The following is a 17,636-nucleotide window of genomic DNA, read 5'->3' as shown; positions in this document are numbered from 1 at the left end:
AGCCGGCGGAGGAGGGACATCGCATCATTCCCGAAACCTGATATTGGCGCAGCTGCTTCCCGGGTCCAGTTTCGAGAGATCAGGGCAGTTTGCAGGCCGAAGCCTGCCTGGCAGAGAGCCATCTCCGGACCCCCACCTCCTGCCCCCTGGGACAGATTCAGACCACACCACCTTGGCTTTCTCCCCACCAGGCAGGGGTGGAGAGGTGTTTATTTCTGCTCTGCTTCTTGGCCGTGGGGCGCCCCCCAGCCACTCCGCTTCACTCTGGGACAGTCTCCTCGACCCACTGCAGGTAGGGAGGGTTCCCCTGTTGGATGGGGACAGCGATCACTTCCGCCACTTCGTAAGGGTGCACCGACCTGCAGGGGCAGAAAAGGGGGCGTCACCTCACAGCGGGGCTGGAGTGGGGGTCCTTCAATGTGTGTCCCCCCGGCCATCCTCACCCCCAAGCGACTCACCGGACAAACTCTGCCAGGGCCGAGGCACGAGAGCTGCGCGTCTTGATCATCTGTTGGGGGGAGAGGAAGGATCTGAATGCAAAGCGTTCATCGACTGGAAGTGGTGCCCAATGGTTAGAGGGGATGCTCTGAGCAGCCTCCCAACGTATTCTGCGCTGCTTCTGCCCCCCTCCTGGCCTGGGGGGGGCGCCAGGCCAGAAATCCCTCCCAGGTGCCCAACACAGCACCTCCTTAATGGGCGGCTGCCCTGCCCCCCAGCACAGTGGAGCAGTCCAAGGACCAGGCAGTGCAGCTGGGCGTTTGGAGGCCGCTTTCCCCCTCGCCTCTGTGGACCTATAGGGAGGGGGGCAGCAGGGGCCCGAGGGACTCACCAGCAGCACCTCCGAGTCCTCCTCAATCTGGCCCTTCCACTCGTAGCTGCAAGAGAGACGGAGAGATGGGGAGGCAGCGGTGGGGCAGTGGGTAGAGCATCAGGCGAGGGAGCCTGGGAGCCCCTTCTTGGCCGTGGCCTGCCTCACAGGGCCGTTGTGAGGGGCAGCAGAACCACATATGGCACCCAGGAAGGAAGGGTGGGCCATGCAGAAATGTGATGAAATAAAAAGAGGGTGCGGCTTGTGATGCCCCCCAGGAAGGGGGGGAGCCCTTTTGCAGAGGGTGCAAAGGGGCCCGGGCCCAGCTTTTCCCCCTTGCGGAGTTCCTGGTGGGAGTAATTGAAATGTATATAATAATAAAAAAGTATGTAAATATAATAACGAAATGAAATTGCACAGGAAGGAAATCCCCAGAATCCTGGAAGGGACCCCAGGGGTTATCTAGTCCAACCCCAACCCTCAGCCTGGGTTTGGGGAGGTGGGTGGGTGGTGTACCCCCGCCCCCCTTCTCTGGGGTGCCCTGCCGCCTCGCAGCCCCACCTTGGCCCACGCCTGAGCTGGGTGGAGGGTTGGCCCTCCTCACTCACATGGAGGTGATCTGGGGGACGATGTTGACACAGGCTGCCAGCTTCTTCTCCACGACGGCCCTGCGGGGTGGGCAGACGGAGAGAGAGAGAGACCCTCAGGGCCGGCCAGAGCCCCCCTCGCCATCAGTCGGGGGGGGGGCAAGGCGGAAGGAAGCTCCCAGGGTGGCCCTGCTTTCCAACTGGAGTAGCAGACTGGAGAGGGACCCCAGGGGTCATCCATCCCAACCCCCCAGGCGGGGCTCACCTGGCAATCTCCTTGGCGACGGTCTGGTTGGGGCAGGTGACGAAGGCGGCCGAGAGGGTCCCGGGGACGTAGGGGCCCCCAGCGGAGGCGGCCATGGAGGAGAAGAGCTGGCAGGCCGTGCGCAGCAGAGGGAGCATCAGCAGCGCCAGGAGAAGGACCTGGGGGAGGAAAGTGGGGGGCTTGGGGGGCGTGGCGGGGACCCCATTACCCCCCTGCACTGAGCCAGAAAGCAGCCCCCCCCCAGCCAGGCCGGCTTTCTGCCCCCTAGAAGGCGTGATGGGGGTGTCTAGGGGCCCCCACTCCAGCTACTTACACCGCAGGCGCCTCGGGCCATCTGCGCTCGGCTGCTCCGGCCCGGCATGGGGGCGGGTGGGGGGCGCAAGGGGGTCTCCCCGAGCCCTCCCCTCGAGGGACGTGCCTGGACCCGCCCCCCGCCCCTTTCCCGGGGCAGCGTCCCGCCGCCGGCGCCGCCTTCCCCGGTGGAACTCCCGCCTGCAGAGAAGGGGGCGCGGATCAGGGTTGGGGGGGCTCTTTGCGAGGGGTCCCCGGTTCTGCTTTTGGGGGGCCTCCCCGGCTCTCTCTCCCCCTACCTGCTCTCCGTCGCGTCCGCGCCACGTGAGCACGAGCCCCGCCCCGCTCTCCGCCCGGCCCTCTGACGTCATTTTCGACGCATCCGCCAGGTGGGAATGCGGCCGGTGAAGCGCGCGCATGCCCAGTCCGGTCCCCTCTTTGCCCTGTCTCTTGCGCGGCCGGCCTGGGAGGTCTTCCCGCGTCGCCCCAAATGCGGCTGCCCCCCCACCAAAAAAGCATTATTAGGGTTCTGCTCTGACCTTCCAAGGCCGCAGAAGCTGCTGGAAAGGAAGGGGGGGCAGAGGGGCCTCATTTTTCATAAGAAATCGAGGTCAAGGAGATAAAAACTTATAGCTTAGGGCCCCACTCGCATGGGCCCCCTAAAAGACCAAAGGGGGAGAAACGAGGCACAAAACAAATAAAATAAAAACTACATACAGCAACAGTGTTTTGTGCTGCGTCACCTCCTATTCTGTTATGTGCAAATGGCTTTAAGATACCTCTTAGCTCCATAAATTAGCATAAAGCGTATATTCCACACAAAACAGTGACAATTTGTTGTGGACAAAGGACAGCTGGACATTTCAAGGGCCCCACAACCTTCAGGAGCTTAGGTAAAGGTAAAGGGACCCCTGAGCATTAGGTCCAGTCGTGACCGACTCTGGGGTTGCGGCGCTCATCTCGCTTTATTGGCCGAGGGAGCCGGCGTACAGCTTCCGGGTCATGTGGCCAGCAGGACTAAGCTGCTTCTGGCGAACCAGAGCAGCGCACGGAAATGTCGCGGGGATTTGAACCACCGACCTTCTGATCGGCAAGTCCTTGGCTCTGTGGTTTAACCCACAGCGCCACCTGCATCCCATCGACAAAGGACAGCTGGACATATAAAGGGCCCCACGACCTTCAGGAGCTTAGGGCCTCATCAAACCTAAATCCAGCTCTGGTTTGATGTTATGTTATTTCATATATTGGAATAGAGTGTAATAGGAATTCTAAGGTCTTAGATATAAAAAATAAATGTTCATAAATTTACAAGGCAAACACATAAGTATATAAACCACGTGTCTGAAATAGTACAGGGGAGCAATCCTGAAACCATTTTGACTCTTCCAGTAACCTCAAATATTCTTTTTCACTTACAAATCCTGTCTTTAGGGCATATTTGTGTGTGAACAGGGTGAGCCTGTGACCTGGATTCAGGAACTAAAGTATTAACCATCACAAAAGAATGGCCAGGCTGCCCAGGTGAAGCAATCAGTGATGGTTGTCAGGTATCCTGGCAGGCAGGATTTCTGCTGGAGACTGCCTCCTTCTGTAATGTATGTATGATTTTTTTATTTGATTTTTTTGGTAGGAGGTCTCTGGCTATAGGGTAGGCAACTTCAAAAGTCTATATAAGGGGAATGGGGGACCCTGTTGCAACAGTTTAATAAAGATCAGGCTTACTAGCTGCTTTGCTTTTCAATATTCTCTGGTTGGCCTCTGTTATTTTCTCCTAGAGAACCTACATAAGGACTCTATGCAGGTTCTTGGTACCCCATCAGGGAAAAATAATAATAGTCAGATGTCAAGGAGATAAATTACACTACAGTTCTCAAATGCCTTGGTTCCCAAACACTGAAAACCCAGAAGTAAGTATTCCAGTTTTTTAACCTTTTTTGGAAGCTGAACATCCGATGCGGCTGTCGGCTATTATTTCCAGGGTGCCTGCACCAATCAGAAGCTGCACCTTGGTTTTCAAACATTTCTGAAGTCAAACGGACTTCCAGAACGGATTAGGTTCGAGAACCATGGTACCATTGTATTTGGTGCTCTTGCTTTTGCTATTGACTTTGCGTTTTTGTTTTTGAGGCTTTTCCGGTTAATTTGTTTTTGTGACAGTGTGGAACCCAATTTAGCTACTGGATTTGATTGTGTGACTGCAGAAATGGATAAAAGCCCTCCATCCCAACAATGACTATCACCAATGCAGGGAAGAAAAATAATTAATTTTAATTTTTATCATGTACAATACCGCCTTATTTATTCTATAGTACGGAACTGTACATTGATAATTACTTTCATTTTATGGATCAATGGTCTCGTTAGATAGTAAAATTCATGTTAAATCAATGTTTTAGGGGTTGTTTTAAAAAGTCTGGAACAAATTAATCCATTTTGCATTCCTTTCTATGGGAAAGCGCGCCTTGGATTTGGAACGCTTTGGTTTTGGAACGGACTTCCGGAACAGATGAAGTTTGAGCACCAAGGTACCACTGTACAACTTTTAGAAGACATCTGAAGGCAGCCCTGTCTAGGGAAGTTTTCAATGTTTGATGTTATGCTATTCCATATCTTGGAATAGGACATCCCTATTTTCACTGGAGATCTGAGAACTCAGGACACATTGCCCCCCCCTTCTCCCTTCCTCTTGCCAGGGGACCCTTGGAAAGGGGGGGGGGACGCAGGATTGAAAGAGGACACCCCATCCCAACACACCATCCTTCCTCTTGCATTCATTCTTCCACTGTAATGAAAGCATCCCCCAATTTTCCTTTTCTTTGTTATGGAAATTAGTGGGGGGGGGGCACATCTTTAAAGTTGTTAAATGTTACAAATATTAACTAATTAAACTAGAATACAAAAAGGGAGGTGTGAGGAGGTCAATGAAACAAGCAAATGGAAGTCAAAGATATGTAATTTGGGATTTATGTCTTTTTTTCTCCTTTTTTATTTTTTTGCTGTATTGTTGTATTGGTTTTTATGTTTTGCGTTTTTTCTTCTTTTTTATGTATTGTAGTGCTGTTTTTTATTTTTTATTTTTTTTCTATAATTCTGAAACTATCAATAAATATTATTTAAAAAAAACAAAACAAATATTACAGTGGTACTTCTAGATACGAACGGGATCCATTCTGGAGCCCCGTTTGCATCTAGAAGCAAACGTAACTAGCAACGGCACGTCTGCGCACGCACGCGTCGCTTTTCACCACTTCTGCACATGCACATGACGTCATTTTGAGCGTATGCGCATGCGCCAGCGGAGAAACCCGGAAGTAACACGCTCCGTTACTTCCGGGTTTCCGCAGAGTGCAACTCGAACGCGCTCAACCCGAAGCGCATTCAACCCAAGGTATGACTGTACGCCTGAATGTATCCTTTCAACTTGACAGCTCAGGGAAGTTACCTAGCTTTAAAAATACTGTATTTTTCGCTCTATAGGACACACTTTTCCCCCTCCAAAAATGAAGGGGAAATGTGTGTGCGTCCTATGGAGCGAATGCAGGCTTTCGCTGAAGCCTGGAGAGCGAGAGGGGTCACTGCACACCGACCTCTCTCGCTCTCCAGACTTCAGGCAGCTATCCGCAAGCCTTCGGAGCGCAGCGGGACTTCCCGCCGGGTTCCGAAGACTTGTGGATAGCAGCTTTCAGCCTTGCCGCCGCTCCCGGACCTGTTCTGGAGGCTGGGATCGGGGGAAGCTCGGGCTTCCCCCGCCCCAGCCCCGCGGTTAAAAACGAAGCCAAGACAGCGAGCGGGATCCATCCCGCTCGCTGTCTTGGCTTCTGCCAAAGCCGCGCGCAGCCTCTCCCGGCTGGAGAGGTTGCGCGTGGCTAAAGAGGAAGCCAAGACAGCCAGCAGGATGGATCCCGCTCGCTGTCTTGGCTTCTTTGCTCTTTGGGGCTGGGGGGGGAAATAAATTTTTTTTCTTTATTCCCCCCCCCCAAAAAAAAAACTAGGTGCGCCCTATGGTCCGGTGCGCCCTATGGAGCGAAAAACACGGCAATATAAATCAACTCCTTTGCCAGTTTCCTCTTCCAAACCTATTTTCCCCTTGGAAAAGCGACTCCAGGAAGTGCCCAGAGGTGACCATTGCTGAGCTGATTGTTGGCCAAGGGAAGCCAAATCTCATCACCTGACTTGCCAAGGGGCCAGACATGCAAAGGAAGTTCTATTGTACTTTGGGTGGTGGGACTTCAGAGGTGTTTCCCTATGCTAATCTTATACCTGAGTCTTGCCCCAACATGTCTGCTTATGCTAATCTTGTACCAAGGACTTGTCTGGTCATGTTTGCCAAGGTTAACCCCTCCCCTTTTGTGACATGTCAATGATGTAGCAATGATGTTGTACAAACTGTGAGATTTTGACCAGCTTCGGCCCATCTGAAGCTGATACAGGCTCGTCTTATCTTGAGCCCAAGCAGAGTAGTCCACACAGCAGAAGGTTAAGCAATATGTGCCACATTCTTAACTTTATTTCCACTCTATGCTGAGAGAATACAAACATGCATCTTGCCTCTGTGAGAGGAGAGAAGCAACTGTCTCTCTAACAAAGAAACCGAGAGAACACTGAAAAACAGGAAACCAGTGTACGTCACATCCAGTCTCCCATTCCCGTGGGAATCCAACAGTAACTCTGACTGTGGAATGCAAAACAATGTATTGTGACAGCAGTTGCTGCTCAGTGAGGGAAATAGAAACCAACACAAACTGTATTCTGAGATATGGTGGGAAAGTTTTAAAAGTCCTTGTCACCCCATCCTCGGGGTTCAAAATTCCTCTTTGAACCTGTTGCACAATAAACTTTGGTCTACAGCTATTTGCTCCGGTTGGTGGCTGGACTCCTTCCTTTATTCCGCAGGGACCCACGGGCTCTGCCCGACCAGCTGGGGAACTGAGCAGCCTCGCACCTAGATTTTTCCGTAACATCTTCAATGGCCATTCTAGCTTTTTTAATTTTATCCCCCCCCCTTTTTTATATTAACATTATTTCCATACACTCAAAACATTTTTCTTATATACAGTACTGGGGTTATACAAACCCCTCAGACTTCCACCCGTCCGCTCTGGTTTCCATATTTTACCCTCTTTTATTGCATATAGTTATATTTATCCTTTCTATTTCATCTCCTCTAGACAGCATCTTAAAAAGCAGAGACATCACCTTGCCAACAAAGGTCCGTATAGTTAAAGCTCTGGTTTTCCCAGTAGTGATGTATGGAAGTGAGAGCTGGACCATAAAGAAGGCTGATCGCCAAAGAATGGATGTTTTTGAATTATGGTGCTGGAGGAGACTCTTGAGAGTCCCATGGACTGCAAGAAGATCAAACCTCTCCATTCTGAAGGAAATCAGCCCTGAGTGCTCACTGGAAGGACAGATCCTGAAGCTGAGGCTCCAATACTTTGGCCACTTCATGAGAAGAGAAGACTCCCTGGAAAAGACCCTGATGTTGGGAAAGATGGAGGGCACAAGGAGAAGGGGACGACGGAGGACAAGATGGTGGGACAGTGTTCTCAAAGCTACCAGCATGAGTTTGACCAAACTGCGGGAGGCAGTGGAAGACAGGTGTGCCTGACATGCTCTGGTCCAGGGGGTCACGAAGAGTCGGACACAACTAAACGACTAAACCACAACAATTTCATCTCCTTATTTACTACTTTGGTTCATTTTAACTTCATAAATGTTTGGTTCATTTTAACTTCATAAATGTTAAATCAATCCTGCTAATGTTTAGAACCCCTTCATGGATCACTGCCTTGCCGTGGCGAAGGGGCTTGAATAACTCAGAGAAGCTATGAGCTATGCCGTGCAGGGCCACCCAAGATGGACAGGTCATAGTGGAGAGTTTTGACCAAACGTGATCCACCTGGAGCAGGAACCGGCTAGCCACTCCAGTATCCCTGCCAAGAAAACTCCATGGACAAAGACAACAGTCATATAAAAGTTATGCCGCTGGAAGTTGAGCCCCTCAGGTCGGAAGGCGTCCAACATGTTACTGAGGAAGAGCGGAGGACAAGTACAAGTAGATTCAGAGCTGATGAAGCGGCTGGGCCAAAGCCGAAAGGACGCTCAGTTGCGGGTATGTCTGGAAGTGAAAGGAAAGTCCAATGCTGTAAAGAAAAATATTGCATAGGAACCTGGAATGTAAGAACCATGAACCTGGGTAAGTTGGATGTGGTAAAAAATGAGATGGCAAGTGTCAGGGGTTCAGGAGCAGAGGCAAGGGCAAGGGAGGAAACAGAGAGCGAGGGAGAGGAGGCAGAAGAAAAGATGAGTGATGACGACGACCCGAGATCTCCGAGTCTTTCCAGTGAATCAGAAGATTCACAGAAAGGAGCACCAGTGGCCAGGGCAAGGGGGGAGCCTAGGGGGACACCCCAGGAAGATAGAGCCAGAGGGGACTCAGAGGGGAGCAGTTGGAAATCAGGACCAGCGTCACCGCCAGAGAGCAGGGAAGAGGAAGGGCGCCAGGGATCAAGCGCTGGCAGCTCACAACAGGGGGGAGGGCACGAGTCAGGAGTGGCCACACCTCCATCGGGGAGCGAAGAAACGGTCAGACGGAAGGTGGAAGGTTGGGCGCGCGTGCCAAGTTCAAATGCACAGGAAGGTGGCGCAGTAGGCAGCCCGGAAAGGGAGCCAGGTCCTAAAGCCCGCCGAAAGGAGGGAGAAGAGTCAGGGGGGTCAGCGTCAGCGTCAGAGGAATCCCGGAAGGAAGAGACCCCGGGGGGCAGAGGGACCCAGAGAAGAACAGTCAGGCGGAAAAGGTGGAGCAAGGCTAGGATATTAAGTTGGTGTACAAGGGGCGGAGACTCAGATGGAGCTTCGCCGATCTAACCATGAGACGTAGAGTTGCACGCAGCAGCTTGAGAATGGAAACTGTAACTCAATAAAGACTTTTATTTAATGATCGCTGGCTAGCGTGATCCTCTGTGAGCTAGGATCTGGAAGCAGCTCTGACAGTAAGCTCCATCCCTAGATTGTGGGCATCTACGTCCTCGCGGAGAGGAGAGAAAGCGGGTGCCTACTAGCGAGCTCACGAACGGCAGACAACATGACGGCCGAACAGCAGATAGTGGAACTCAGAGAAGCAGTGACACGACTGAATGCCGAGGCTCTTGCATCCAGGAAGAGAGAGGAGGACGCAGCTGCCGCCTACAGGGATCTCCAGGTCAGGTTGGAAGTGCTTACGAAGCAAGGGCAACTGACACCCAAACCGGAGGGGATTGGGTTGGGGAGACGAACAGGCGGTCTGGTCTCTCACTTCGATGGGAATTTGCAACAGTACCCCAACTTTAGAGCAGATGTAATGTGTGCACTGCAACTGCTGAACAAAGACTTTAGAGATGAGCAAGAGAAGGTGGGATTCATCATGTCCCATTTGCATGGAGATGCTAAAGCATGGCTGCGCAATTTGTGGAGAGATAAGGATCCGGCGCTCCAAAATGCGGAAGCCTTTATTAAAGCGATGGATGGGTGCTTTTTATCAAGCATTGACGTGGATCTTGCTCGGCAGGAGATACATGGACTGAAGCAAGGGAGGGCCAGCGTAAGGCAGTACCATGCCCGCTTTTTCGCTTTGGTCAGTGCCCTGGAATGGGACAGGGATTCGGCTCCTGTAAGAGACCTGTTTTGGGAGGGATTGCACGGCTCGGTTAAAGATGAAATTGCGAGGGGGGAGAGACCCCGGACCACGCAGGAGATCATTCAGAGGGCGCTGGCGGTGGGGGTGCGGCTGGAAGGACGTCCGTGGAGCAGGGACGAAGGGCGTGGAGGGCGCAAACCAGCCAGGGGCTCCTCCTTCCTTCCCAGAGAAGCAGCGCGTGCGCAATCCACGCCTCCGCCAGGAGGAGGAGCGGAACCTATGGAGGTTGGAGGTGCAAGGGCTCAGTCAGCAGCCAGAGCCCTAGCACCGGCAGCAGTGAAAGCGAAGCCTCCTAGAGGGAACAGGAAGTGTTACATCTGCGATGATCCACAGCATATGGCGAAAGAGTGTCCCCAGAGGCTCCACAAGCACACTGCAGCCTCAGCAATGGTAACTGCAGCAACGCAGCAAGGACAACCACAGCAGGGAAACGAAGGAGTCTGGTTGGAGGAAGAGGCACTGGGGCCCAGCCAGACGTGTCAGTGAAGCAGTCCCCAGAGATTTTACAGCCCATGGACCCCCTCCCGCCCAAACCGGTAGTGAAGCTCACCGCGTCGCTCCAGCTGCCCAATGGAATCACCATGGACGTGCCAATCACCATTGACTCCGGAAGCAATGCGGACTTTATAGGGCAGGACTTTGTCGACCGGCACGCTATACAGTTGCTGCCTCCCACGCTGCCCCTGCAGGTTGTCACGGTGGATGGCAGGGAGCTGCTAGGGGGGCAAGTGGTGAAGCAGACGCCACCAATGGTGATGCGACTTGGGAATCACAGGGAAATCATCAGCTTCAATGTCACTCAACTATCGGACACGCCCATTGTATTGGGCATGAGTTGGCTGGACAAGCACAGCCCGACGCTGGCTTGGTACCAGAGGCAGCTGACCTTCGGCTCTTCCTTTTGCGCTGAACACTGCATCGTGCCCAGGCAGGAAGGAGGGGAAGAGGAGTCACAGCTGCAGCTAGGCACGCTGCAAGCGGTTCCCCACAAATACGCAGAATTTTTGGAGGTTTTCTGCGAGAAAGAGGCAGACAGGCTACCCCCCCACAGACCATATGACTGCAAAATTGACCTGCTGCCGGGGGCGGCGCTGCCCAAAGGGAAGCTGTATTCCATGTCTGAGGACGAACTGCAGGAACTCAAAGAGTTCATAGATCATAATTTGGAGCGCGGTTTCATCCGAGAGTCCAAGGCAGCGGGGGGCAGTCCGGTATTCTTTGTTAAGAAGCGGGACACGACCCAAAAAAGACTTGTAGTGGACTTTCGCATCTTGAACAGTGTGACCAAGCCATCGGACTTCCCCATGCCCCGAATCGACGACCTCCTCGCAAAGGTACGGAAGGGCAGAGTGTTCACCAAGTTGGACCTGCGAGGGGCATACAACCTCATTCGCATGCGGGAGGGAGATGAGTGGAAGACAGCCATGTTCACGCCCCTGGGCACCTACGAATATAGAGTTATGCCTTTTGGATTGCAAAATGGCTCCCACGTTTTTCAAGCTTTCATGCATCACGTGTTGGCGGGGCTCCTCTACAAGACGTGCGTCTGTTTCTTGGATGACATCCTGATCTTTTCGGAATCGCAGCAGGAGCATGACAGACACGTCAAGGAAGTGCTGAGCAGGCTACAGCAACATAGGCTTTACGCCAAGCTGGAGAAGTGCCAATTCGACGTGACGGAGGTGGATTTCCTGGGCTACAAGTTGTCTGATAAAGGGCTCGCCATGGACAGCGCCAAGGTCCGAGCAGTGTTGGATTGGAAAAGCCCACGCAACCGGAAGGAGGTCCAACGGTTTGTCGGCTTCGCGAACTTCTATCGCAAGTTTATCAAAGGCTTTGCGATGCAGACAGCGGCCATCACGGACACGCTCAGCTCCAAGAAAAAGAAGTTCATCTGGACAGAGCAGGCGGAGCAGTCCTTTCAGGCACTCAAGCGTCTCTTCGCGTCGGAAGAGCAGCTGCTTCGTGTCAACCCCAGCAGGCCGATGAGGGTGGAGACAGACGCTTCGGACAGAGCCGTGGGAGCAGTCCTGCTGCAGAAAGACCCGCAGGGGGTTTGGAGGCCGGGAGCGTTTTACTCAAGGAAGCTCAGCAAGTCCGAACAGAACTACACCATCTGGGACAGGGAGTTGCTGGCCATTCATGCAGCGTTCAAAGCGTGGAGGCACTTCCTGATCGGCGCCAAGCACACGGTGCAGGTCTGCACGGACCACAAGAATCTAGAGCACTGGCGCACGGCACAGTTCCTGAACCAGAGGCAGATACGTTGGGCTGAGTTCTTTGCGAATTTCGACTTCCGAATAGAGTATGTCCCGGGGGACACCAACATCATGGCGGATGCTCTCTCCCGTAAGCCACAGTATCTGGAGGAGGCAACGCCAGCGGCCGCCATGCACATCTTCGCACCGACAGTGTGGGCGTGCGCGGCGGCAACAGTTGACCTGGATGCGGTGCGACGAGCGTTGCAGGATGACTCCTTCGCGCAAGCAAAGATGGCAGAGGTGCACAGGGGCACGGCAGCGACCGACGAGTTCCAGCTGCGAGATGGTTTGCTCATCCGTAAAGGGGCCATCTACGTGCCGGGAGACGAACTTCGCGCCAAGGTACTGCAGCAGCTGCACGACGCGCCCACTGCCGGGCACTTTGGCAAGGAGAAGACGGTGGAATTAGTAGCCAGAGACTTCTGGTGGCCCGGAATGAGAGGGGAAGTCGCGGACTACGTGGCGAGGTGTGACACCTGCCAGAGGGCCAAACCAGTGCACAGACCGCCGGCCGGACTGCTGGAACCGCTGCAAACTCCATTCGAGCCATGGGAGAGAGTGGCCCTGGACTTTGTCACGGATCTGCCCAGCTCGAGGGGCAAGACGGCTGTGCTGGTGGTGGTGGATTTGTTCTCCAAGATGGCACATTTCATTCCGTGTGCGAAGGTGGCCACGGCGGAACAAACCGCCAAACTGTTCATAGACCACGTGTTCAAGGTTCACGGTCTGCCGCGGTCTATTCTGTCCGACCGAGGGCGACAGTTCATCTCAAACTTCTGGCAGAGGCTGATGGGCTTCCTGAACGTCAAGATCAACCTGGCGTCGGCTAGACACCCGCAGACCAACGGGCAAGCGGAGCGGGTCAATGCCATCATGCAGCAGTACCTGAGATGTTATGCGAATCAACAGCCTGCGACGTGGGTGGATTACCTGCCTCTCGCCGAGTTCGCCTACAACAACACGAAGCACGTGTCCACGGGGGTCACGCCGTTCTTCGCCAACAACGGGAGGCACCCTAGAACCTTCCCGGGACTGGAAAGAATGGGGGAGGGGGAGCCGCAGACAGCAGATGCGTTCGCGTCGGAGTTGCAGGAGGTCCACGATCAGCTGCGGCGGCACCTGGAGCTGGCTAAACACGCATACAAGGTACAAGCGGACAAACACAGAAGGGTTGGCGAAGAGATCCATGTGGGAGACTGGGTCTGGTTAGCAGCCCACGCAGTGCCGGCCAGGTCGTTGGCGAAGAAGAAACTAGGGCATAAACAACTGGGGCCCTACCAAGTCGACGAACAGGTCAACCCGGTGGCTTTCAGGCTGGCTCTTCCGGAGGGTTCCAGAATGCATCCGGTGTTCCACAGATCGGTGCTCACTCCCTACAAGGCACCTCACAGGTTTCAGGAACCAGGAACGGCACCGGGTCCGCTCCGAGAGAGAACCGGGCAAGGGGGAGTGGCACAGGAGGAGCGCATCAATGAAGTCACGGAGATTTTGGACTCCAGATGGGGGGAAGAGGGGGTAGAATACCTTCTCGCCAAGGAGGGCACCCCGGCCAGTGCCAACAGCTGGGTGCCGGGCTACGCTTTAGACGAACCTCTGCTCAAAGAAGAGTTTCATGCTCTCTTCCCACATAGGCCAATGCCAGCAGACTTTTTCGACGACTGGCTTTTCACGCCCACGCTTTCAGCCAGCACGTTCCGGGGGTTCGACTCGGACGAGGAATCGACACGAGACGCCCGTTCCCCAGAGGGGTCACCCTCGGGATCTGCTTCAGAACCCTCGTATTGGTGGGATGATCGACCAGAGGAGCAGTTCCGCAGAAGGTGGCTGGAGGGTCCAGGACGAGCAACGTCTCCAGAAGGCAACGAGGGAGAGACGGACATGGACGTTTTCGGGGACGACCCGGGTTTCGAGCACGGCGGCACAGAGATGGAAGCGGAGGTGACCGTCGTCAACGAGAGCAGGGAGGAAGAACCGGAAGACTTCGGATGGCGGCCCGCCACGGGAAGCGAACTGTATCCGACATTCGTCCCCCTGACACGGCAGCACCCAGATCCCGCACCGGAAGGAGGGGAGGGGGGAAGAGGGGGCTTCGAGGGGGGGATGGATGTCAGGGGTTCAGGAGCAGAGGCAAGGGCAAGGGAGGAAACAGAGAGCGAGGGAGAGGAGGCAGAAGAAAAGATGAGTGATGACGACGACCCGAGATCTCCGAGTCTTTCCAGTGAATCAGAAGATTCACAGAAAGGAGCACCAGTGGCCAGGGCAAGGGGGGAGCCTAGGGGGACACCCCAGGAAGATAGAGCCAGAGGGGACTCAGAGGGGAGCAGTTGGAAATCAGGACCAGCGTCACCGCCAGAGAGCAGGGAAGAGGAAGGGCGCCAGGGATCAAGCGCTGGCAGCTCACAACAGGGGGGAGGGCACGAGTCAGGAGTGGCCACACCTCCATCGGGGAGCGAAGAAACGGTCAGACGGAAGGTGGAAGGTTGGGCGCGCGTGCCAAGTTCAAATGCACAGGAAGGTGGCGCAGTAGGCAGCCCGGAAAGGGAGCCAGGTCCTAAAGCCCGCCGAAAGGAGGGAGAAGAGTCAGGGGGGTCAGCGTCAGCGTCAGAGGAATCCCGGAAGGAAGAGACCCCGGGGGGCAGAGGGACCCAGAGAAGAACAGTCAGGCGGAAAAGGTGGAGCAAGGCTAGGATATTAAGTTGGTGTACAAGGGGCGGAGACTCAGATGGAGCTTCGCCGATCTAACCATGAGACGTAGAGTTGCACGCAGCAGCTTGAGAATGGAAACTGTAACTCAATAAAGACTTTTATTTAATGATCGCTGGCTAGCGTGATCCTCTGTGAGCTAGGATCTGGAAGCAGCTCTGACAGCAAGAATAAATATTGACATCCTGGGCATCAGTGACCTAAAATGGACGGGAATGGGCAAATTCAGTTCGGATGACCATCGTATCTACTACTGTGGGCAAGAATCCCGTAAAAGAAATGGAGTGGCCCTCATAGTCAACAAAAGAGTGGCGAAAGCTGTACTGGGATGCAGTCTCAAAAATGATAGAATGATCTCGATACGAATCCAAGGCAGACCTTTTAACATCACAGTAATCCAAGTTTATGCACCAACCACTGAACTGAAATTGACCAATTCTATGAAGACTTACAACACCTTATAGAAATGACACCAAAGAAGGATGTTCTTCTCATTATAGGGGATTGGAATGCTAAAGTAGGGAGTCAAGAGATAAAAGGAACAACTGGCAAGTTTGGCCTTGGAGTTCAAAATGAAGCAGGGCAAAGGCTAATAGAGTTCTGCCAAGAGAACAAACTGGTCATCACAAACACTCCTTTCCAACACACAAGAGACGACTCTACACATGGACATCACCAGATGGGCAGCATCGAAATCAGATTGATTATATTCTCTGCAGCCAAAGATGGAGAAGCTCTATACAGTCAGCAAAAACAAGACCTGGAGCTGACTGTGGCTCAGATCATCAGCTTCTTATAGCAAAATTCAAGCTTAAACTGAAGAAAGTAGGAAAAACCACTGGGCCGGTAAGATACAATCTAAGTCAAATCCCTTATGAATACACAGTGGAAGTGAGGAACAGGTTTAAAGATTTAGATTTGGTGGACAGAGTGCCTGAAGAACTATGGATGGAGGCTTGTAACATTATACAGGAGGCAGCAACGAAAACCATCCCAATTAAAAGGAAATGCAAGAAAGCAAAGTGGCTGTCCAACGAGGCCTTACAAATAGCGGGGAAGAGAAGGCAAGCAAAATGCGAGGGAGATAGTCAAAGATACAGGAAACTGAATGCAGATTTCCAAAAAATAGCAAGGAGAGACAAGAAGGCCTTCTTAAACGAGCAATGCAAAGAAATAGAGGAAAACAATAGAATGGGAAAAACCAGAGATCTGTTCAAGAAAATTGGAGATATGAAAGGAACATTTCGTGCAAAGATTACCATAATAAAAGACAAAAGTCGAAAGGACCTAACAGAAGCAGAAGACATCAAGAAGAGGGGGCAAGAACACACAGAGGAACTATACCAGAAAGAAATGGATGTCTCGTACACCCCAGGTAGTGTGGTTGCTGACCTTGAGCCAGACATCCTGGAGAGTGAAGTCAAATGGGCCTTAGAAAGCACTGCTAATAACAAGGCCAGGGGAAGTGATGATATTCCAGCTGAACTATTTAAAATTTTAAACGATGATGCTGTGAAGGTGCTACACTCAATATGCCAGCAAATTTGGAAAACTCAGCAGTGGCCAGAGGATTGGAGAAGATCAGTCTACATCCCAATCCCCAAGAAGGGCAGTGCCAAAGAATGCTCCAACTACCGCACAATTGCACTCATTTCACACGCTAGCAAGGTTATGCTTAAAATTCTACAAGGCAGGCTTAAGCAGTATGTGGACCAAGAACTCCCAGAAGTGCAAGCTGGATTTCGAAGGGGCAGAGGAACCAGAGACCAAATTGCAAACATGCGCTGGATTATGGAGAAAGCTAGAGAGTTCCAGAAAGACATCTACTTCTGCTTCATTGACTATGCAAAAGCCTTTGACTGTGTCGACCACAGCAAACTATGGCAACTTCTTAAAGAAATGGGAGAGCCTGATCATCTCATCTGTCTCCTGAGAAATCTCTATGTGGGACAATAAGCTACAGTTAGAACTGGATATGGAACAACTGATTGGTTCAAAATTGGGAAAGGAGTACGGCAAGGCTGTATATTGTCTCCCTGCTTATTTAACTTATATGCAGAATTCATCATGCGAAAGGCTGGGCTGGATGAATCCCAAGCCAGAATTAAGATCACCGGAAGAAATATCAACAACCTCAGATATGCAGATGACACAACCTTGATGGCAGAAAGTGAAGAGGAATTAAAGAACCTTTTAATGAGGGTGAAAGAGGAGAGCGCAAAATATGGTCTGAAGCTCAACATCAAAAAAACGAAGATCATGGCCACTGGGCCCATCACCTCCTGGCAAATAGAAGGGGAAGAAATGGAGGCAGTGAGAGATTTTACTTTCTTGGGCTCCATGATCGCTGCAGATAGTGACAGCAGTCACGAAATTAAAAGACGCCTGCTCCTTGGGAGAAAGGCGATGGCAAACCTAGACAGCATCTTAAAAAGCAGAGACATCACCTTGCCAACAAAGGTCCATATAGAAAGCCATGGTTTTCCCAGTAGTGATGTATGGAAGTGAGAACTGGGCCATAAAGAAGGCTGATCCCGAAGAATTGATGCTTTTGAATTATGGTGCTGGAGGAGACTCTTGAGAGTCCCATGGACTGCAAGAAGATCAAACCTCTCCATTCTTAAGGAAATCAGCCCTGAGTGGTCACTGGAAGGACAGATCGTGAAGCTGAGGCTCCAATATTTTGGCCACCTCATGAGAAGAGAAGACTCCCTGGAAAAGACCCTGATGTTGGGAAAGATGGAGGGCACAAGGAGAAGGGGACGACAGAGGATGAGATGGTTGGACAGTGTTCTCGAAGCTACCAGCATGAGTCTGACCAAACTGCGGGAGGCAGTGGAAGACAGGAGTGCCTGGCATGCTCTGGTCCATGGGGTCACAAAGAGTCAGGCACGACTAAACGACTAAACAACAACAAATGTTTCTAAGTAACTGCAGTGGTTTCTAAGATATTCTGCAATTTTTTTCTCATTCTTGATTAATTTTTTTGTCATCTTGGTGCCTGATCTTCCGGGTCATCTTTAGCATTTGGCATCGTCCATCGTTT

General features: G+C 52.4%; 1 protein-coding gene across 3 annotated transcripts; it reads right to left on the bottom strand.

Annotated features, from left to right (window-relative positions):
* Positions 1-172: 172 nt before the first annotated feature.
* CUTA (cutA divalent cation tolerance homolog) lies at positions 173-6,245 on the bottom strand. Of its 3 annotated transcripts, XM_081024419.1 has the most exons (7): positions 6,212-6,245; positions 2,251-2,447; positions 1,661-1,818; positions 1,417-1,476; positions 830-875; positions 459-508; positions 173-359 (listed from the first exon to the last, which is right to left on the bottom strand). In XM_081024419.1, the coding sequence occupies exons 1-7, from the start codon at positions 6,228-6,230 to the stop codon at positions 260-262; spliced, it is 630 nt and encodes a 209-aa protein (XP_080880545.1). In that variant the 5' UTR covers positions 6,231-6,245; the 3' UTR covers positions 173-259. The 3 variants fall into 3 exon arrangements, with proteins under 3 accessions (XP_080880545.1, XP_080880546.1, XP_080880547.1); XM_081024420.1 differs by lacking the exon at positions 1,417-1,476; XM_081024421.1 differs by lacking the exons at positions 2,251-2,447; positions 6,212-6,245 and adding an exon at positions 1,974-2,113.
* Between the last annotated feature and the right edge of the window lie 11,391 nt (positions 6,246-17,636).

Source organism: Podarcis pityusensis (genome assembly GCF_964106645.2).
Source record: "Podarcis pityusensis genome assembly, contig: HAP1_SCAFFOLD_105, whole genome shotgun sequence".
Classification (NCBI taxonomy): domain Eukaryota; kingdom Metazoa; phylum Chordata; class Lepidosauria; order Squamata; family Lacertidae; genus Podarcis; species Podarcis pityusensis.
The sequence above is the reverse complement of the archived record's forward strand: the minus strand, read 5'-3'. Positions and strand labels throughout refer to the sequence as shown.